Source organism: Vidua chalybeata, chromosome 8 (assembly GCF_026979565.1).
Source record: "Vidua chalybeata isolate OUT-0048 chromosome 8, bVidCha1 merged haplotype, whole genome shotgun sequence".
In the NCBI taxonomy this organism is placed as follows: Eukaryota; Metazoa; Chordata; class Aves; order Passeriformes; family Viduidae; genus Vidua; species Vidua chalybeata.
The window spans coordinates 27003859-27026792 of record NC_071537.1 but is presented as its reverse complement, the minus strand read 5'-3'; the positions used below and the strand labels follow the sequence as shown (position 1 = coordinate 27026792).

Here is a 22934-nt window from a genome sequence, read left to right as displayed (position 1 = left end):
CTCTAAATACTTTCTCTGGCACTTTTTTTCTACAAATGATGCAATAACAGATTTTTTCCGTATCCATTTTAGTTTTGGTTCTCTATATTTTTGGTTCTTTGTAAGTGATCTGTTGGAGGATTAGAAACACAAAAAACTTCATGCATTAAATAAGGAGACTAAGTGCTGTTTTAATCATCCACTCCTTGTTATTGGGATAGAAATACTCAGAACTTAGGATTTCACCAAGAGAAAAAAGTATAAGCTACGCTTGTATTTTAAATGTTAGAGTGCATTTGTTGCTGTGTTCTCATTATGGTTGTTAACCATTATTATCCTCTTAACCTTTACTGATCTGTGTTCCTTTTCATGAGTGAAAATCAGCTGAGAAGAAATGTGTGTTTTTCATCCACCTAACTTACTTTTATGTTTGTTACCGCAAATATGAAGATGTTTGATTTTTTCAATTTCTTTTAAAATACAAAGTACTGTAAAGATTTAAAGTCTACAAAATTATTGTATTTAAAAACCAACCAACCAACCAACAAACCCTCTGTAACATGTCATAATGAAGCTGTTGCATTAGATGACCTATTTTAAAAAGCAGCACTCACATTTATCAATTCTTAAAATTCTTCTGCACTTGAAGAACTAAAATGAAAGATCAGACTGAAAAACCAGAAAGGAGGAGGGAAAAAAACTCAGTTTAGCTATTGTATTTGACAATATAAATAAAATTATGTAAAGTTTATATTGCTAAATTAAAACCAGTCAAGTTAGTCTTGAGCTCGTTCTATAAAACTGTTTCAAGAATGTTATCAACTGCATGTCATTTATGTAACCAAACCAGTCTGATTTTTATGGTTATATCCACTTCACTTATATTTATTCCAATTCCTTATTCTGATAATTAATATGTTCTACCATGAAGGAAGGTAAGCAAGCCTCCAACATTTTAATAATATAAAAAAGAAATATCACAAACACTACGCAAGATAAAATTTATTTGTATTTCTTTTAAACTTTAAAAGGTATTCTAGTATATTTATTTTATTTTATTTATATGGGTTCATTCTGTTCAAATCTGTCTCCACATAGGTCCATGTCCACACATACAGATTGGGTTTTCTTTGCTTTCTTTTCAATATTTATCACTGAATACATATTTTGATTATTTTGGAGATTGTTACAATTAAGTTGCAACTAATTAAATTCACTGCACTCTTCAAGGTATGAAGTCTTGAATCTTTTGAACTCTGTAGCAAATTCCCTTTCACATCAGGGCAAATAGACAAAATAGGTGAAATCCTAGATTGTGTTTGTTTTTAACACATACATTAAGTTCCATTTTTATGTGCAGCATAGTTTCAATCCTTTCGTGCTTGCCAAATCAAAGATATATAAGTATGTAAGATGAAAACTGTGACTGCACAGCTTTTAATGGGGTAATTCTGGTACCCACTGTGGCGCAAGAAAAATTTCACAGTGTTGAAATTCAGTACCAGATTAGCTGTGATGGATAATACACAGCTACTCTGTTACACAGACTGTGAAACTGATAGTCTACTAGTTAATTGGAAGAATTTACATCATGAATGAGTCAGGATGGAAGAAATAATCTGACTCTCAAATGCATATTACAATGGAAGAACTTCTGCAAGACTGTTGCAAAACTTGGTGTAAGGAATTTGAAAGCCAGAATTGCAAACTGGATGATTATTTTCAGGAACTTATTTACTATGTACGTAATTGTAGATGAATCTCCATAAGGGAGAAAATACCGATTTCCTGCTTTTGTTGAGGGCTGCATTCAACTTCGAGGTTTGAGGGTATAACAACCAGCTTCTATTTAAGCTAATCAAACAAAATATTCACCTGAATTAAGACACCATCATGTAGACTATTGAAGAGGAGGTGAAGGACAGGGGAAACGGGACAGTCCCTTGGAGAATAAGGGGTATCCCAAATTCAGAATTTCCAAACACCCCTGAGGTCCTGAGGAATATAACTTGTCAAATCAGTGTTTCTGAGAGAAGCAAAAGAAAATATGAGATAATTTGCACAATGGATAGTAAATCTGCTTAGGAAAAATAGCTGAGAGAGAGTTGGAGGGCTAAGGTTGGCTGAAGAAACAGTTGTGGAACTGTAAGGTTTCTTTTGTTATTTGATACTTGCTGTGCTCAGGAAGGAGCATTTTGGGCATATGTACCTTGAGCAAGAGAATCACCAAATTCCATCACCCTGATAGGAGCAATTTGTAAGAACACAGAGATGTGACAATATACTTATGGCATAGGTCTAAAGAAGTAGACATGTATTCATTATGTTATTATTTATTATGTATTATTGTTTCTAGGCCACTGCTCATGGACAAGACAACTATGTACTGATGCTCTGATTTAAAAAATAAATGCTAACTTTGCTCCATTTGTCTGTCTGTAAGAGATGAGTAATTCTCAGATTTAAGGGACATGATGGAAGACATTAGTAGTTCAACAGGTTACTTAATTGGTCACAGGATACAAGACTAGATTATTATCATTCATTTCAATATATTTGATGGAATTTATATGAGCTCACAAGACTGTGACAGGCTCCTCACAGCCATTTCAGTCCTGGGTGGCATCAGTGGGAGCAGGACTGAAGTGTTCTTTAACACCTGGGGTAAATTTCAGTCAAGCAGGACCAACACTGCATTGCAGTCTGAACTGCACAATGGAAAAGGCTGAACAAATGTCTTTTTTTTTCTTTGCATAATTGTGCTTTACCCTCAGTAACCCAGCCAGCTACTATGTTTGCAGCTGCAGGTTCAAACATAGTAGTTTTTATGCTCTCCACGTAAATGCACGCCTTCTTAAGATGCTTCTTGTTTTATTTAATTTAACTCTAATTAGTACCCCTGTTGAGCATGCCCCGGTGGCTCCCAGTTCTGCTGCTCCTGCACCACATGCTTCAGCACCTCAGCCTGCTACTGCTGCTCCAAACACAGCCAGCCTGATGACAGCACCAGCCACCACCTCAGTAGTGCAAGAGTCTTTCTCATCCTCCTTCCAAAGGTAATGCTCCATTGCTTTATACCCCTCTGGCTTTGGAAATGCTGCATACACATTCCTAGCAGAAGAATGTAGTATGAAAAGCTGTAACCTGGTTTATATGCTTTTATATATTTTCAGGGGTTTTTTTTGGTTGTTGTTTTTTTTTTTTTTTTTTTTTTTTTGGTGTGTGTTTTTTTTTTTTTTAATTTTGTGATACGTTGTTCATGTTTGCATAGAATTTGCGAAATAAAATTGCCCTAAAAATAACTTCGTTTTCAGAAAGCAAGTCTGGGCTTAAAATTAGAAATGTTTTTACACCACTTATAATAAAACCAAAACAACTCCTCAGATTAATTGCAGTGAATGAAGATTCTTTTAATAGTGTTTTTGCAGTAGGACAAGAAATGGAAAATCAGAAAATGTCATTTACTCACATGATTGAGCTTACTGTGTCTCAGCATATATCAGTAAAACATGGTGGACACTTGATGATTGACTTGCTCTGTAAGTTAAATCAATTCATTTCTATTAGATTTATCTGATCTTTTTTTTCCTAATGAGAATTAGCCTTTGAGCTGAAGTAAGTTTCAAGAAGATGCATTCCAACACTTGTAGCACAGTGGGAGTTACAGTTGCATATTTAAAACTGTCAGACAGCTTGTGAGGAAATGTGTGGGATTTATACAGCTGTCACTTACATTACAGTAATTTTGGAGATAGTAAGAGTGAGGTTTTGGTACATAAGATTCTTCTATCTTTGGGGTTTGCTACATGAACATCCTGAAAAGATAGCTGTTTTAGCATGCTTTAAAAATCCAAGGAAAAACACACTTCCGGTAATATAAACCACTTTAAATAATTGAGACTTCAGAGGTATCATATTTTAGGTATGTATAAATGGAATTGGAAGTGTTCTCTTGGTGCTACTTCTTGGTTAATTTTTCCTAGTTGGCTCACATTATGTATATATACCAACTATTTAGTTTCTCACTTTAGTCAGTTTTTACCTAGCCGTGACCTACCAGAATGCAGTGGTAGGTCATGGCTAGGTAAAAACTGCCAGACAGCAAAGGAGGTTTGAATAAGATCTTATGCCCTAATTCAGAACTGGCCTGAGAGGCACTTCCACATAAAATAATGGTAAGGATTAAGTAATTTTTATTCCTCAGCTGAAATGGTAAATGGTAGCATGAAGAAAACGCATTACCTAGTATTTGCTTCAGACAAAAAAAATGCCTCTACTAAACTTATTATTCCAATTACTTCTGGTTTTGATAGGACAACCTTCAGTCTGGGACTGTTTGCATAATAAAATGTTTATCTTGTATTTAGACTCAAACATCTTCAGATCTTTCAGATAAAAGCATGCATCATTGACAAAAGTCCTGTCCTGTAATATTGTCTTTCTTAGTTATTGATAGAGTCTGGTTTCAAAATGTTTCCATAATGTGTGCATTTTGCCTTGTGTTCTGTAGGAATGTGCTTGGTTGTGCTATTCTGTAAGTCTGCAGATGTGTGCTACAGAAAACCTGTTCCTGGTAACTATGCAGCAGTCTTCCTGTATCTGAATCCTGCCAGAGCTTGATTCCGATGCCATGATTTGTGCCTCTGTTAAATCATTTTGTTCATGCTTTCATGCTTTTATGTGTCTTCTGCAGAGTTCTTGCAGCCCCCAGCTCTCTTTCCCAGCCTAAGCCTTTCCACGGGCCCAAGAACATGTCATTAGCAGCTTCCACTATTTCATCTGCTATCTCATCTCAGTCTAGGTATATCTGTAAAGCTCTCTTCTTTTAACCTAATTTGTTTTGATTTTGTATTATGCTCTCTGATATGAGGTTTTCAGTTTCTGAAGGGATTGAATTGAGAGAGAAAAAGCACAATGTTTTTAAAAGAATAGTCTCTTCCTTATCTTCTGCATGACAACCCAGCTAGGAAACAGCAACGTTTTAGATGTAGGATATGTGACCACAAGGTCCTCTTGGAACAGAGGTGTTTCACTTGGTTGGTTTGTGCTGCTTTTGCTATCCTGAAATGAAAATATTTGTCTAGAGACACTGAGTGAGAATGATGGACCTTTTTTTTCTTGGTGAAAATGCAAGATCACAGGAATCTTTTATCAGTAGAAAGAGAGAATGCTGCTGTACTGCCTCACTTCCAAGCCTTTTCACTGCTTTCATAACACTTTGACAACTAACAGAGGAAAAAGTAGGTGATTTTAAGACTCCTTTGAACACAATTTGAACAGTCTTAAGAAATAATTAAAAACTAAATCAACAATACATTTGAGATTGTAATTATCTATGTGTCTTATCTTTAGATAAAAAAATAGTCAAGAATCACCCAAAGGCAATGTTTGAAATTGACAAAGGGCACAAGTTTGAAGGCTTGAGTGTAATGAAGGCAAGAAGTATAATGGTCTTTCTCAAGAAAAGCATAGAACAGTTAAGTGCTTGGCACAGGAAGTATTTAACAGCAGTTTGGTTGGCTTCACATCGCTGAAACCAATGCAAAAATGAAATAGCTACAGAACAAAACATCAGAAGAGTTTTCAGTTTTAGGATGTGAGCATGTCTGTTTACAGCCATGGGACTTACACAGGGGAAGCAGTCCCAGTATTTTATCAGTCCCAGTATTTTATCAGTTCCCAGTAGGAACTGATAAAACATAAGGAATAAAACTGACTGCTGATGAGTGGAAGTACACCAATTGTAACTTTAGTTTCCAGAAGCCCCTTCTATTCAGGTAACGTTCCTTGCTTTCCAAGCAATAATAACTGTGCATATTTGAGTTTGATTAAACACTGGCCTGCAAAACCTATTATTTCTCCTGAGCTACAGAAAATACTTGATTTTAAGGATTCTTTCAGCTGAAGATTGAAATCAGTCAGAAGATGAAATTAAATGGAAGTTTTGGTGACTACTCTGTCCAGACAGAGCACATCTGTTCATGTTTCACCAGTCTACATCTTAGGATCCATCTAAATCTTTCCTAAGAGCTTGTTTTCATTCCTGCCTTGGAAATCATGGAATCCTAGAATGGATTGGGCTGGGAGGGATCTTAAAGATCATCCAGTTTGGGCAGGGACAAGTTAAGCAACAACTATGCATAATTTACATATAAACAGCTAATAAATTAGTATAAAGGTAACCAGTACTTGCTGACACTACTTGCATGTCTTTCTTAGAGCTAGTGTAATACTATTTTTTTGATTGAGCTTTTTTCTGTTTCCCTTAAATTTTATATGCAATTAATGGGAATAGGGAAGCAGTGTGAGGCCTCGAAACCATATGAATTCATTTGTAGTTATGTACCAACATGTACTAATCAGTGTGAAACAAAATTTTAAAGAGAATAAAAAGATGACATTGAGATATTGAGGCATATGAATTGAAAGTAAATTAGTAAATTAGATTGTCATGGACCATTGCTGCTTTTCCTGCCCTTTTGAAAGGAAGTGACTTGTCTGGGGGAGGCTGTGTCTCTCCACTCTTGAAGGTTTTCAAGACATCACTGGCTAAAACATGGAGCAAACTGGTCTGACCTCAGAGCTGGCCTTGCTTTCAGCAGGTTAGATCAGGTTCTTCCTGAGGCCTCTTCCAACCTCAAAGATTCTGTGAATCTATGAAAAACATCTGTCCATTTCAAAAAGAAATGCTCTAGTCTCCTAAAACCTCTTGCTGGCACCTGGCAATTTTTTTGTTCACATAGAAAAGATCTACAGCGTATCAGCTTTATACACTGCTGCTTTGTCAGTGGATGACACAAGTGTGATGCTGTCATCTGCTTCCCTGTTACCAACAGGCAGATGTTACTGTCTGGGCTTCAGCAAGTCTTGGCACATAAGGGCAAATCAGAGACTTGTAGGACCTGTAAAAATTTGGTTCCCTGATAATCAAGTACAAGAAGTGAACTCTGCTTGGTTGGTTGGTTGGTTTTGGATGGCTGTCTTTCAGCTGGAATAGGTTCTTTATCTTGGTGCATTTCTTCCATGTTTGTTTTTAAAAGAATTGTGCATTATAGCTAGTGTATTCAAATGTAAGGGACTAAAAATGCTTCTAAATTGATGTATAATTCAAATTTTTGAGTATCTGGTAGTTTTAATTTAGAAATCAAGCAGTGCTTTAGCATGCCAAAATGCAGACTTTTAGCTTGACATATACCAGAGGAGTACTGAGCATTTAATATCATTTTATTTCAAAAAAAAATATGGATTACCTTAATTACACTACTGTTTTACAGGATGGGGATATCCTTGGGTAGATGAGCCTGAGGTTTTATCACCATTATTCCAGTGTTTGGTGTTTTTTTTTCCTTTTAGATGCTTTAAAAACATCCACCAAGAAAATGCGGGAGGGTTTCTTGATCAAGATCCTTAACTATTTAAATCTGATTTAAAATTTTAGTAGATCCTGTTCTATAGTGACTTAGCTTTTGTGAGCATATGCATAACACTTAACATGAGTAAAATCTTTCTAATGTTCCTGAAGAGGAGTATTTGAAGTAAATCACTAATCTTTAACAGACTGTCTTACTCTTTTACGTCTGCAGTAAAATTCTGACTTACTGTTATCTGTTCCACTTACAATCTTACTTAAAAGAAGCAAGCACAGCAGGAGAGTTTTGAATAAGCTTGAAGCTCTTCAGGGAGGGGTTATTTCATCCAGAGGGTTAAAGCAGGGCATCCCATGCAACAGCACTCTGGGAATACAAAACCAGGAGAAACAATGGAGAGAGTTACAATTATGGTTCTAAAAGTCAAGTGTAGCTTCAGATCCAGAGATTTTAATCCAAGCACTGTGTCCATGGTAAAGGGAAAAAAAAACTCTTCTCCAGAAGTGAGGAAAATAATTGGCATAAGGCAGACTCCTGGTGGTTCTGGGAAATGTGGGCTGTGCCCCTGTGGGATGGGATTGATGCACTGCCCTGCAGACAGGAACTCTGTTCATTCTGAATCCTCTTGTTTCTCAGATCATACGTTGTGCAGGCTTTCAAGTACTTCCTTTGCATAAATGACTCATTTGCATAAATGACTCATTTATGTTCTGAAACTATGCTGTTTCTCCAAGGAAAAAAAAAAATCTACCTGTTTACCTAAGACTATAGCAATAGAAAGGTTCTGCAAGACAAAAGTTGAACATGGTGGGTTGATGGTTTTGCTTCAACTACGCCAGCCTGTCCTTTCCATGGGGTTGTCCGAGCTGCCTCACAAGCTGGGGCACTTCTGATCTTTGGCTTTTGGTTCATTCAAGGTTTGCTTTTCAGATTTGAAGCAATGTAAACTTATGACACTGAGAAAAATCCCTCATTTATTTTTTTTTCTCCTAATAAAAATAATTGGAGTTCCACAATCAAATAACAAGATCAGATGAGAGTGACTTATGGAGCTCTCAGCTCACTGACTTATTTTACCACTCTTCAGGTTTCACTGTGATTCCCATCTTAAATAAGAAAACAAAATGTAATGTAATACTCATATGATTATAAATATGTACATGTTGTTTAGTTTAAGAGCATTTCTTACTCATAGGAAATTCATGGTAGGGCAAGATATACCAATCTTTTGTGTATATTTTTTCAAATACCACTTTTGTCTCATTTTAGTTTCAACCGGCATTCTTCCACCTCCATCAGCTACCAGTCAAAGCAGAGGTATAAAACTGTTTTGTGCAGCTATTTTACCTTAAAAGTACTTAACAAACCAGTTTCTTGCTACTAGTAGGCATCTAGTGAAGCGTTAACATAAAAATGATCTGCTTAGAAATATTTACTCTTTCTTTTTCTGACAACTAATAGTTTTCAGAGCCGGTATTTAATTTGCTGCCTGTCACATGCCATTGACTGCTACAGATAAATTCAGTGAGGTTGCTTTCACTGCTTTTGAGTTGCCAGTGCTTCTTGATCCATTAAAGCATCTTTGGTCCTTACAACATCTTTTTATTCTTTCTTTATTTCCTTCTTTCTTGGGTTTGTTGTGGTTTTTTTTTTGTTGTTGTTCTTTTTTTGTTCTTTTAATCACATGCCATTTCCTTTTCTTTAGCAGAAATATAAATCCTTTCTTCCACTAAACCCTTAATGATGCAGTGTAACACTTTATTTCTCTTTGATAAGCTTTCTTATCTTTCTTACTGTATTTAATATGTGTCATACACATGTAAAAGGGTTAAAAGGATTCAGTACCTTTAATTTTGCTTTGATTTTGGTACTATGAATGGGGGGTGTTGTTTTGGGGTTTTTTCAGCTTCATTTCCCTAAACACAAGGAAATCTGTGGTATGGTTTTACTATGCTATTATATTTGGGAAACACTTGAATTTTGAATAACCATTTTTCTTCATGACAATCTAAGTATTACTAATCTGGTTCAGAACTTCTTTCTTTATTTTGTGCATTAAGAGAGATTCACCATTGGACCTGTGCACCTGGGAGTAGACTTTCCTGACTGGATGACATTTTCAGATTCAGGCTGTGTGACATGTCATTTTAAAATCTTTTAACCCACATTGTAAATATTGGCCACTGAGCTGTGTAGTTTACCCTGAGTAGCAGATTTTAGAACAAGGACAAGTCTTTAGATGGTGTGTTTAGCTGATGGCATTTTGAAAGCTGTGGGTGAAGCCAGAGTGCCCACAGTGTCCGTGTCCCTGTGCTATGGCAGGAGCAATGGCCTCTGTCTAATGATCCCAAGCACAGTGCTTCTTAGCCACCACGCAGGAGGTCTCATCAGGAAATAGACAGTAAGAATAGAAACCAGAGTTTTACAGTGCTTAGAACAGCTTTGGCAGTTACAAAAGCACAGCACGGTTCAGAACAGAATTTACAGTGAATATAAACCCACTAAAATAGTTTATCTTGGAGAGTTGTGTTCACTCACGGTACAGTGGACCCAAATCCAGGCCTAAGCCCTAGACTAGGTACAGAAATAATTAGCTATAGCCATTGTAGCAATAGCTAAGTTTCTAGGTCTTGCTAAATAGACAAAATAAATTAGCCTGAGGCAGCAATGCCATGCAAACTAACTCTATAGAAGAAACACTGTCAGAGCAGCAAAAAACTGCATTGAGGACAGGTTTATTTTGTTCAAAATAAAAAATTGAAAGTTTCCATTTCTCAGAATGTTTCTTACCTGCACTGGAAGAAATCTGCTGGGTTTGCCGTGTAAGATTATAACGTGTTTTCTCCAGATGGTATCTGTTTCCACTGTTACAGAAAGTAAAGTCAAGATGGACCAACAGTCTGGGAAAGCTGGATGCTTCTTTTCATATGCTGACAAATGTTTTCCTATAGACAAACCCACTTTGGAAATAACTCATTAGTTGTCAGCACAAATAGATAGGGATCTAGTTCATAGGGGGAGTGACACTGAAGGGAAAAAACAAGCAAAACTGTTTTCAGGGTGAGTAAGAAGGACATTCTGTAGTGAGTAGGTTTTTCTTACTGCACTCATCCCATTATCTGTTGCTTCCCTTCCTTGTACTTCTTTATTCTCTCTTGCTTGCTTTGACTGTGATGATCTTTTAGCTGTCTGTGAAGCACAGGCACTACAAACAGAATCACCCCAAGTAACTGGCAGATAGAAGAGGCATATTTTGTAATCTTGTTACTGTAATCAAACTGAGAATCACCATGTAAGCCATAAGATAGAGAAATACTGTTTCTTACTGATTTTTGGAATACTGAGAAAATGTTTTTATTCTAGGACTGGAAGAAAGTGCATCATAATATTGCATATCGTATTTCTTTTTTTTTTTTTGAAGCATGAATCTGAACAATAGGAAAATTAATGTAATTTTTTTCAGTCTAAATAGGGAAAAGAGTTTCAGAAAAATTTTTAAAGATCACTTCAGTATTTTTGAAAAGAGTATAACAGTATATAAATACTAATTAACATTTGTAATAGTAATAACTGTGCTGAGCAAGTGTATTTTTAAGATCAGATATGAACTCGTTGATTTATCTTAGACAAGACCAGGCCTTTTTGTTTGCAGAGAAACAGAAAACACAAACTTTGTATGCAGCTTTGTGAAGTCTGATCCCTTGTTACTGAGAGTTTCAAATTTATCATATTCTCTCAGCAAGCTTTTTTCTGTGATGACAACAACAGCAAACTTGCTGTTACTTAAAATCCTTATTTGACTAATTTTTCTTTCCAAAGAATTGTCCAAGCCTTCCTTAGGAATGACAGAGACTGATGAATCTCCCAGCATTCTCTCTTTAGTTCTCACAGACGGTTCCTCTTGGAGTGCTCTGGACCCTGCCAGATCTGTTACTTCATGATCAGTGACTTTTGCTGTTTATAAAGTTGTTCACACCTACATTTTGCTTTTAGAAACACAACCCAGTCATATACACCAATGCCAGTTTCTGGAAGCTACAGTGAAAGTCCTGCTCCTTCTGCTGCTTCAAAAATGAGAGTTGTTACTACTGCCAGCATAAAGCCCTCTGTCTATCAGCCAGGTAAGGAGCCTTCAAAGTACTGAAAAGAGTCAGAAAAAAATGCTCACACATTTCTTTTGGAAAAAGAAAATGTAAAAAGTACACATTTTGTACACAGACATACCAGAAAGTATTTATACATGTGGGTCTAAATGTTGCTAGTTTTGCCTCAGATTATCTGAAGATTGAGGATTATGTTGTATTTGTATTCTACTTCAGAGTTAAAATGTGAAACAAACAGACAGGAAAATAAAAGCAAGGGAAAAGTCTAATTAAAAATGTGTACCCTGATTTTTCAGAAGAAATACATTTGAAAAATAACACAGGGTATCCAGTTAGGAGCCCAGTGACACTACAGAATTGAGGAAATGGCTAAAAAAGAATGCACAGTTCAGGAAGGAGGTAAAATAAGTGGAGTTTGCTTGAGTAGGATATATTTGCAAAATAGGTAAGACCATATATTGAGTTTCTCAAACTTAGGCTTATATTTGAAATAAAGAATGAGGTATTAAAGCACCTCATAATGCTATTCCATTTCCCAAAGATAGTAACTTAAGGAATATATTTGGTTATTCATTCATTTGGAAAATATGCTCCTTGATATTATTTAAATTCCCTTGATATTAATGTGTTACAAATGGACCGAGCTTCTGAAACCATTGATGACCAAAATGTGAACCTTCTAACTGAATGAATTAAATGAGACAGCAATATAAGTCCAAAGGCAGTTCTGTTTCAATTTAAGGTTTTTCTGATCTTAGCAAGAGAATTAAAAAGTTGATTTATATCTTTACAGTCAAATAAACATGAAAAGGCCAAGAATTCTAACAGTCTTAAACTGTCTTCTGTAATGTTCTATTTCTGGATCTACTGAACTTAAACAAATGTAGGAATTTTAGTTAGACATAAAGCAGACAGACAAATCAATTGATCTTTATATTTGAGATGTAAAGGTAGGAAAAGTCAAGTCAGAGCTCTCGTGAGCTATTTTAGGGTCTCAAAGTAAATAAACCTTCAGCTCCTCCTCTTTTGCTTTAGTTAAGCGTGCCAGTGTATACCATGTTCTCACTCAAGGCAAATGCTATTATTTCTGACTTGAAAAGATGACGACAGCAGATTTATTTCTGTAATGCAGAAGAGAGCAAACTCTGGCAAATCAAAATATCTCCTAAATACACCGACTGATGTTAAGCCCTGTGCTCATTTGAGGAAGTATAAACTCCAGTTCAATATACAAACCTGCCACAGAAATACAACTGCAGCTATTTCCAATTATTGGCTGGATCTGGTAAAGTCAAAGCTGGCTGTTGAATTCTACTTGGAGTAAGAGGAAAGGCTTTTGTTTTCTCCTGGGTTGGGCATTTTCTTTGCACTTCCTTACACTGCTGGTGTTCCTTTGCAATTCCTTAGGTTGCTGCTTTTGAGCCTCATTGCCTCTCAATAAAGGCTTAAATAGTTGGCAGAGGAAGAAAAGGTCCTCCTGTACTGTTTAGGAGTTTGAAATCCAATAAGGGATTCTAAAATGCCTTCATAATTGAATCCTAAAGTGACTCTGGTTCAAGAGAGGTTCCAGGCAGAGATTTCAGTGAAGATGTTTGGTTCTTGTTTTGGTACTTTATTAAGTGTTATATATTTGATGTACTAGCACTTCAGAGTGGTTTTGGAGCATGAGGTATCCTCAGAGACAGTTGCAGAGCAAATGGGAAAATTGCCACTTGGGAAGAAATGGAGGAAATAACATCTCCTGTCACAGATGGGAAAATCAATAGTACTTAGAACAAACCACCCAGACAGGTAGAAAACTTCCTCATCCAACCTTGTCAATGACTTGGAAATGTGGGGCAGCAACTTCCAGATTAAAACACCAATCAACAGGCTCATATATTCAATATAGAGACTCCTGAATCAGTCACTTGAGAGGATTTACAAGGCTATTTTAATGTCAGATCAAAACCCAAACAAACTGAAACAAATCTCAAAATGAAACTGCATTGTTGAAATCTGGCTCAGATGGGATTTATCAGGCAGTCTACACTTTCCCTAACCTAACTCAAGTGGGAAATTTTCTTCTGCTAAAGATCTTTCATTTTTTCCAGTAGAGAAAGCTGTGAGCTCTGAAATCGTCTCCCTAAATTTCATAACCCGTGTTTTAAAGCACAGACTTCTCTTCTGAGCAAGGCCCACTAGATGGCAGAACATACCTGACGATTCCTTTCCCGAAGGCTTTCCCAGACCAGCATAACCTTTCATGTATCCCAAACAACTCCAGCTCCACTTCTGTACCACAAAGTAACACAATACCTAAATGTAAGAAAGCAGATCTTTCCTTTTAAATCCCTAAGTCCAGCTGGGCCTGCTTGTGTATGCAAAATTGGTCAAGCGTAAAGGCCTGATCTGCTCTTGGAGGAATTGGTAGAGAAATTCCCACAGTTCTTAATGAACTTTATATTGAATCCTAAGCACCTTCAATACTAAACCAGCAGCTTCCACACCATTATTTCATTTTTAGTTCCCATAAATTAGAATAGTGTCTCCCTATAAAACATCATCTGCTCTGTCATCTACTCTGTACTGTAACAGTATATGGGAAAACTTTGGGATTCAAGGATGTGGCCACTATATGTAGTGGCCTCACTACATATCAGTTGTGGTTATTAATTTATTTTGTTACTGATAGTAATAAAGAGTAACACTTCTGTCATCTACTAACAAAGGAAAAAAAAAGGAAAAATGTTCTAAAAATGTTCTCATGGTGCAAGTCTGTGTGACCAAAGCATTTGAGACTCTATAAATCTTTGCTTTACTACACGAGTCTTGGTAATGTGCCTTTTTGTCTGGAGAGAAAATAGCCATAGGCCCTAAATGAAGAGCTGAGGGGGAGAATTCCAACTTCCCCAGAAGCGAGGAATTGGCTTGCTCCTACTCCTATTAAGAGAGACCTCTTCTCCTGCTATTCTCTCAGGACAACAATAATGCCATTCATTCTTTCCTTTTCTCAGAGAACATGAGGGCTGAGAGAAACAAGGTGATAGAGGCTAAGTTGCTGAATTATTTGAAGTATTCATTTTTTAACAGTTAATGGTCAACTCATACAATACTGGGATTTTGAGAATATATTCTCTGATATACTGAATCTTAGTACTTTTTTAGCAGCAAACAACCCCCTTTTTCTCCTGATTAGTGTTGGAAGACTTTTTGAAATACATAAATGTTCAATGTGAATATGTATGGCAGTAGCTACTAAGACAAAAGAGTTGTTCATATAAGCTTAGGGATGTACTTCTAAGAAAATAGATTTTAATAACAATTGCTAAAATCTCAAAGTTAGCGAAATCTTTCTAATATGTTGCAGTGCTACTATTTTGAAGCAATAGTAATTGCAGCTTGTTCACAGGAGGAAAATGTATTGTAATAAATCAGGCCTGTAAAATTAAATTATAAGAGCTGAAAAGAGAACTTGGAGCAGATGCAAACACCCAACATTTGTCATTTTGCAGTAATTCCTCCAGTACTTCCATTTAGTAACTGGAAAAAAGTCCTATTTTGTTGTTTTATTTTACTTTCCTGATTTATGTTTCTTTATTTTACTGCAGCAAATAGAAAAAAAAGAGTGAAAAGAAATAGAAGGTAGAGAGAATGTAGTGAAGTGAGCTGAAGTCACCTTGCTTAATTAGCCTGATAGGTGGGAGCCTAATGAACTCATCAATTAGAGATGAAATATTAAATTCTAATTTTGCATATCTTAATACTGTAATACATAAATAGCAAGAGCCTCAGGATCTAAAGAGATTGCATATAAACTCTGTTCTGAAATCTTTAAATACTCTTTACCATTTCCAAGTTAAAAATAAAAAAGCCTCAAGCTAAGGTGGGATAGTTTTATGAAGCAGAAACATTGCTGATGCTGTACCATAAGAAATTTTTATCAAGAAAATGCACTAGATTCAACTCTGACCTCAATAAAAAGATCCCAAGGGTGATCACAGTGCATTGATATATATGCAATTTAAGCACTTGCAAATTGCCAATAATCAGTGTAAGTTATTATGTGGCAGGGTGTGGGCTGAAGGAGGGGTGTTAAGTCAAATATAAACTTCTCACAACTTTATTATTCAGAAAGATCCATGTTACTTTCAGAACCCTCTTTTCTGAAATACCTTTCTACCTGCAAGCCCCTTAAACCTGGACATGGTGTATTTGGTCATGATTTTCTTGGTACTGGGATCTACTCTGTGGAATGTTTGCCCAGACTGCTGGAGAACTGGCTTCTGTTCCCAAAGCTGTGCTCTCTCATTTGGGCAAAACACTTCAGCTCTCCAAGCTTCTTTTCAATAATTTGCTTTGTTTTCCTTGCAAATGGAAACTGCTTTTAGTGCTCCTGTACTTGGCAAAGTGAGGCTGTTTCTTGGGCAGTAACTTCAGTCCTACAGAATGCAAGATCTGACGTTTTGAAAAGAGCAGGGTAATGGGAAAACTTGTCAGTATGTGCAGGCCCTGGCTCCTGCTTATTTTAATGTGATAAAGCTCCACCCAAGATTAGAGCCCGGTGCACACAAACACAGAGACAGACTGCACTGAAGGTTTTATGTGCTAGTCAAAGGGTGGAAGAGAGAAAGGAGAATATTCTGATTTACACAGAGGAACTGAGGCGCAGACACACTTTGCTTTGCTCAAAGTTATACAGGAAGTTTGTGGCAGAGCCAAGAACTGAACTGAGATCAGTCATAACCACAAGTCTGGCCTTCCTCTAAGTGCTGTTTGCTTTATCTTGCTGGTCATGTGAGCTGAATTGGCTCCCTCAGTAGTGCTTCCAGTGCTCTCTATCTCTGTTTTCCCTATGGGAGCCTGTTTTTCTTCAAAAACCTAGGAATAAACTTCCAAATGATAGATAACAGTGACATCTGTAGAACATATTGTGTCTTAATTAATATAATGAGATCAAAAGTTAAGCATAACTTACTGAAATTCTGGGAAATTCTATCTAAAACTTTACTATATTATCTGGCTTTTATATTTTTAACCTGTCTTAAACAGAGTATGTGGCAGTCTTTGACATTATCACAGAATTATCATATCCATTTCTTCAAGAAAATGAAGAGATGATCTTCACAATGGTCTCCATAAAATCTGTAAAAGTCAGTAGGCAATGATTTCTGTAATGCATGTGTATTAGAAGTCAGTGATTGTGCTGATACCCTTGGCTTCAGCCCAGAATAAATGAGCAACAATGGGACAGGCCGTAATTAACGATCACCTAAAGCTTTTATTGTATGTGTGTCGTGGAGTACCCTTGGGTAAGTGTTGCTGTATTGACAGTAAAAGAAAAATACTTTAAAATATTTCTTGGTTTCTTTTGGGATACTTAAAACAGCGCCAGCACCAGTTCATTCCTACACCCCTGCCAACACGGAGCCTGCGAGTCGCCCTCCCTGGGTAACAGATGACTCCTTTTCTCAGAAATTTGCACCTGGAAAATCCACCACCACTGTCACAAAGCACATCCTACCAAGGGGTCCTCCAGTGCTATCTCCTGCCACAATTTCTGCTTACCCGTCTCCAGTTTCAACTTCTTCCCAGCCCCCTGCATTAACCCGGGGAACAGTTCAGAGGGCGGAGCGTTTTCCAGCCAGCAGCCGAACTCCTCTCTGCGGGCACTGTAACAGCATCATTCGGTAAGGTCATGGGTCTTTGAAGAGGGATGAAGCAGGAAAAAAGTATCAGGGAGACTGGTTATTGTACATTAATGTACAGTTCCAGAGCCTAAGACTCTGTTAAATTACCCAGCAGGGATGTCTGTTGTCTGCTTCATTAATTTAACATTTCCAGAGCTCATTTTGTTGTTGTGTGGTTCACTTTTTATCACTGCAAAGTTATACGTGCTAATTGTTTGGCTCTTGGATGCTGCAGCAAATCCCTGCTTGATTTTAAACAGGTTTCTGGTCCTCAGGTAACCCTTTGAAGGAGGTTCGTGCAACTTCATTGGGAGAGTTAAGGGGGTGGGAGCAGAGGGGGGGATTGTGGAGAAAAAAGGAAAAGGCATCATTTTGGAACAGCAGCCAAATGTAATTGTTGCTTTTGTGTCTGGAGAAAGATAATGCCTACACTCTATTACCAGTGATTCATAGCATGCCTCTCCCTTCTCTCCCAGTTCATTCTGCTGGACCAGTGCCCACTGTTAGCCTGTGCACTACTATCCAACTTCAAGTAATCCATGTTTAATGACAGCCTTCCTCACTAAAAGGAGCTAGTTTGGTGATGTGGAACTGCTGATTATTGCCCTTCATATATTCTGGAATGGAAATATTCCAGTAATAATCATTATATCTAATTGCAATCACCAGAGTCAATCACCAAAATTAATTTAATCTGTCTTCCACATAACAAAACAGCAAGTTGTCACCTGATAGCCTGACATTTCTAGAACATGCTGCATGCAGTGCTGTCAGACAGAAAGAAGGTAGGAGACTTGAGGAGCTGTTGTGAGGTGTGGGTATCTAAAGATGGAAATTTGCCTGTTATTTCATGCTTTCAAATAGTAGCATTATCTTCTGTCGCCTTTGGCCTTTTCCTCTTGTCTTCCCATCTGCTTACAAAGACCACTTATAGCTATGTAGATAAGAAAACAATTGATTTTTACAACAGTTGTCTGTAAATGCAGTGCATGAGACTAAACAATAATGAAATGTTTTAACCAGTGTGTTTTGAGTAATGGTCTTGGAAAAGACCACTTCTATTTAGGTTTCTGAATGTTATTTTAATATGCACTTCATGGTTCAAGTAGCTTCTAACATGTGTACATGGTGTCTGAGAAAGTGGGTTTGCAATCAGGGTCCTTCAACCTTTTCTTTGCAATACAAATGAGATTAAATAAGATTACAAATAAATTATGGTTGTTTGCAGAGGTCCTTTCCTGGTAGCCATGGGTCGCTCTTGGCACCCAGAAGAATTCAATTGTGCTTACTGCAAGACATCCTTGGCTGATATGTGCTTTGTGGAGGAGCAGAACAGTGTGTACTGTGAGCGCTGCTATGAGCAGTTCTTCGCACCAACCTGTGCCAGGTGCCACACCAAGATTATGGGGGTAAGAGAACAACATAAACCCTTTCTGCAACTGCGTGGATCCCTGAAATAGTGAAATCGTTTAAACTGTAAGCACTGAATGTAGGTGTTTTATTATTTCATCCTTTTAAGACTTATTTCCCAGCTTGTGGATTATTTCAGAATGATAAACATATTATTTTATAATAATTTTTTTCCATCTGAAGTTTTGGATATTTCTGTACCTTATTGAGCTCATAGACAGAATATGTATTCCAGGTACCATCTCACTGAGTGTAAAATAAGTAACACTTTCTGGATAGTTTTTTGCTGATAACACATTATGTTACTTTCATCTCTCTCTTCTTTATAGGAAGAGACTTACTATAAGTAAGTCTGGGTTTTTGTTTCTTACACAGGATTTAGTCAAAATTTCAGTAGAGAAATCAGTGATGTTGGGAAGAGGTCCATTGCTCTTGCTGCCCTCACTGTTACTTAGCAGCACAGCTGTTGACAAATTCTGCTGGTTTCTTATAGTTAAGAAAATACAGAATAAATACAATTATCTGAATTCCACAAAGCAAAAAAATAATATTCCATAAAGTGAAAAACAAAATTCCACTTTTGTCTTAAAGGACTAATGTACAAGTAAATGTACACTTTAATTTGCTCTCCATATGCCTTAGATGGTGGTGAGGCTGGAATACCATCAATAATTTTAGCAGTGTATTTGTGCATGCAGTTGTAGTGAATGTATGGCTCAGATGAAGAAGCAAGGAGTCCTTTGCTGGATTTCACTGCTTAGCTGTCACCTTTTGATATCTGTCTAAATGTTGGCATTACTGATGCTCTTCTCTCAGCTGCCAATTAGGGGTGGCAGCATCAGACATCGATGCTGAAGCTCTGGCTCCAACCAAGTCTTGTTCACTACTGCGGCAGAAGAAGTAATTTATAGCAGAGTGCTGACTTAACCTACCTAATGAATGCTGGCACAAATCAGTTTCCCATTACGGATTTTCATCAGGAAAATAGCAAAGATGCCAGCTGCCTCTATTTATATTAATAAGATTTCTCAAGCTATTTTTGCTTCTTACCTCACTGAGGTTCATAAATTAATCCAAACCTATTTATCAGCAATACTTGTTTTGCAAACAGTAACAGAAGTTAATGAATCTCAAATGGTGATTCTCTAATGAGATATATGGCAAATCTAAATTAGACTATTTTGTCTATTCACTGGATTGAAAGCATGGAAGAGGACTTCAATCCATTTTCTCATAAACAGTGGACATTAAAAACAATCTTTAAAAGAGAATCAGAGTCTATGTGTATAATTGGAAGCAACATAAAATAGGATCTAGATTCTCAGCTGGTATAAATCAATGCTGTTTCACTGAAGTTAACAAAGTTAATTTACAGCAGTTATGCAGCTGGCCTTTGAAATCTGGGTTGTTGGACAGAGATACACTGTCAAACATCATCCTGGCTACACGTAAGATTGCAAATTAGCAGGTAAATGTGCATCAGAGCCCAGTACAGCAGCTTTTGGACTTGGAAGACTTCTGTATGATAAAAGAATGAAGCAGTAATAGATATTTCTCCATACTGGACAGATGTAAGAAGCTGATAAAATCTAGATGTACTCAGTTGAGGAGAACATCAGGTGCACAGAATAGGGTTTTTTGTGATAAACACGTGACTTAGGAACAGACATGCAAACTCATTTTTACTAATCACATAAATTAAAAAAACCTTTCCTATTTTTTTTTTTTAGATTTTTTTTAGATTAGTTTGTGAATTGTTCTTGTAAGAAGCATAAAGAAATTACTACAGAATCTAGATTATTTTGAAACAACAGACTTACACGACTTATTCCTGGTCTTAGAAAATGACTCTTTGAAATTTATTTAACAAATTGTACTCCTGCATTGAAGAGTTCATACTGGTCATGTCAAAACAGAGGAGAAAATAATCAGAATCTTTGCACAGAAACCCTCCTGCAACAGCGACTGGGCATGTTGATACAAACTGCTGGCTGAACCATGTTGGCAAATGCATTGTTCTAGAAAGCTTGCAGTCCTATTTCCTCTTTCTTTCCAAAATGAGCCCAATTTCTGTCATAATTCTTTCTTTTGAGGAGGGGAACTGGCTGATACAGAAGGGAAGAATTTAGAGCATCTCTGCCTTGTGTTTGTTCTCCAGGAGGAAGTTGCAGTGCTGGCTATTCTGCTGGAGATTTTTGTTTGTTTGTTTGTTTTACAGGAAGTGATGCATGCCCTGAGACAGACTTGGCACACAAGTTGCTTTGTCTGTGCTGCTTGTAAGAAGCCGTTTGGGAATAGCCTGTTCCACATGGAGGATGGGGAGCCTTACTGTGAGAAAGGTATGGCAGTCTGGACAGTTCTGCACAGTAATTGTGTGCTTCATGTTCATGGAAGCAACGTAAGAATAAAGCACCTGGTGAACAAAATAATATCAGTTCCCCATCCCACATGGATTTTGTTTCCTCTCTCCACATGTACGAGTGTTTGTGTCTCTGTATTTTCCTCCAGTTTATATGAGAGAATGGCAGAGTGCTGGTCTTTGCCTCAATGTCCACAATGCCTTCTCTCATTTCTCTCCCTTATGTATTATCATACCTTGCACTTCCTTCCCTACACATTTTCCCCCGTTTCACTCCCCTCCTTGGTAGATTCTGCTCACCAGAAATGAAAAATTAGTCTTCTAGAGCTGCCCACAATCCTTCTGAGTTGCTGGAGCTGTGACCTCTGATGCTGTTACCTCACCCTAGAATTGTTCAACCAACACTTATGAAGAGATAGGTCTGCACAGATGTACAGCACATGGTGGTGCAGATTTTGTTTCCTGGCTGCTTCAACAAACAAACTGCTTCTTGCCAGCTAAGAAAGGAAAAGGCCATGTTTTCCCAAAATGGTACTTGCCCTACAAATGAGTTGCCTGACATAGTCAGGAAGGAGGTTAAGGTTTAAGTGGTATTCCCTCTGTATTCCCCTTGTGCATTGAGTGAGCAACTGGCCTACTTCTCTCTTTCTGATGGTTATGCAATTCAAATTTTACAAGTCAGAATAGCTGTTAGTGAAGAAAAAAAACCCATACAGCATGACTGACTGGGTACCTACCCTTTAAAATCTGAGGTTTTGTCAGAACATCAAATAACTCTCATGGATTCCATATACCTTCGGAATTTCCATTAATATTTTTCAATGTCAAACCTTTCCAAATCACACTTGATAAAGTAAAGATGTATTAATCAGCCAGTATGGTGTTTCCATAATGTTCTCTCTTTATGCAAAAAGAACATTAATATGGGCATGGAAACTTGTAACATTCCCTTGTCATTAGACTCTTTTGTACAGTCATATTTGTCCTATGAATAGATTCCACGTATATTAAAGCTAATTTGAAAGTATTGTGAAAAACACCACTCCAAATTCCATGCATTTTTTGTATGTCTTCTACATTTGTGATGATAAATGTCATACTAATGGAGGGTTCTGGACTGAGTTTATATTTAAATAATGAAAGAAAAGAAGCATATTTCAGTAGGAGTGTTTCAGTAAATGTAGTAAGAAACTAAGCAAAAACAATTAAAACATTCATTGTCTGGAAACATTCTATTTCTTTTGGACTTAATATGATTATGTTAAGAGTTTGTTCTAAGTTTGACTTTTCTTTTATTTCAGATTATATTGCTTTGTTCAGCACAAAATGTCATGGCTGTGATTATCCTGTTGAAGCTGGAGATAAATTCATTGAAGCTCTTGGACACACTTGGCATGACACCTGCTTCATTTGTGCTGTAGGTTCTACATCAAATACTATCTTAGTCCTTTATACTCCTAAATTGTGTAGTAACATCAGAAAACCTGAAAGCAGTAATAACTAACATATGGTTAAGGATGCAGAGGGATGAATTTTCATTTTTTACTTCCATTTGGTGAAGGATGGGAGTAATTTTTCTTCTCCTCCATAACTTTTACTAGAGTTATGGAATTTGACCATCATAAGTGTTTTCTAATAAAACATCCAGTTTTAGATAGTACATACAGCAGTACAAACCACTATTGCTGTTACTCTTTCCAGTGTTTGCCAAATAAAGATAGAACAAGACTGAAAATAAATGAATACCATACTGAACAGTATAACCATAATCTTACTTACAAAGCACTGAAGTTTGTATTTCCATGCTGAATGCTTGTTGAAACTTGCAAAAAGAAGTTTAGAGAGCATGAATAGTAATTAGCATAGAAGTTGGTCAAACTCATCAATCTGTGGTGTGCACATAGCTCTGGAGTGTGGCCATATTCCCACACTCTGCACACAAAGCAGAAAAATCCATATGATAAACAGTACTTTCATCTGGTTCTAATACCACTGAGCAGCTCTGCAATGTATTATTCCTAAAGTAATAATATCTAGAATCTCTAAT

General features: G+C 36.9%; 1 protein-coding gene across 5 annotated transcripts in view; it reads left to right on the top strand.

The window, feature by feature from the left end:
* The window catches only part of LDB3 (LIM domain binding 3), a 116121-nt gene that overhangs the window by 88000 nt on the left and 5187 nt on the right, over window positions 1–22934 (top strand). For all 5 annotated transcript variants that reach the window (XM_053949634.1, XM_053949635.1, XM_053949632.1 and 2 more), the window contains 8 exons: window positions 2874–3035; window positions 4673–4780; window positions 8616–8663; window positions 11340–11467; window positions 16818–17118; window positions 18347–18527; window positions 20747–20867; window positions 22189–22304. In XM_053949634.1, the coding sequence (XP_053805609.1) occupies window positions 2874–3035; window positions 4673–4780; window positions 8616–8663; window positions 11340–11467; window positions 16818–17118; window positions 18347–18527; window positions 20747–20867; window positions 22189–22304 (1165 nt within the window). The remainder of the gene's footprint in view (window positions 1–2873; window positions 3036–4672; window positions 4781–8615; window positions 8664–11339; window positions 11468–16817; window positions 17119–18346; window positions 18528–20746; window positions 20868–22188; window positions 22305–22934) is intronic.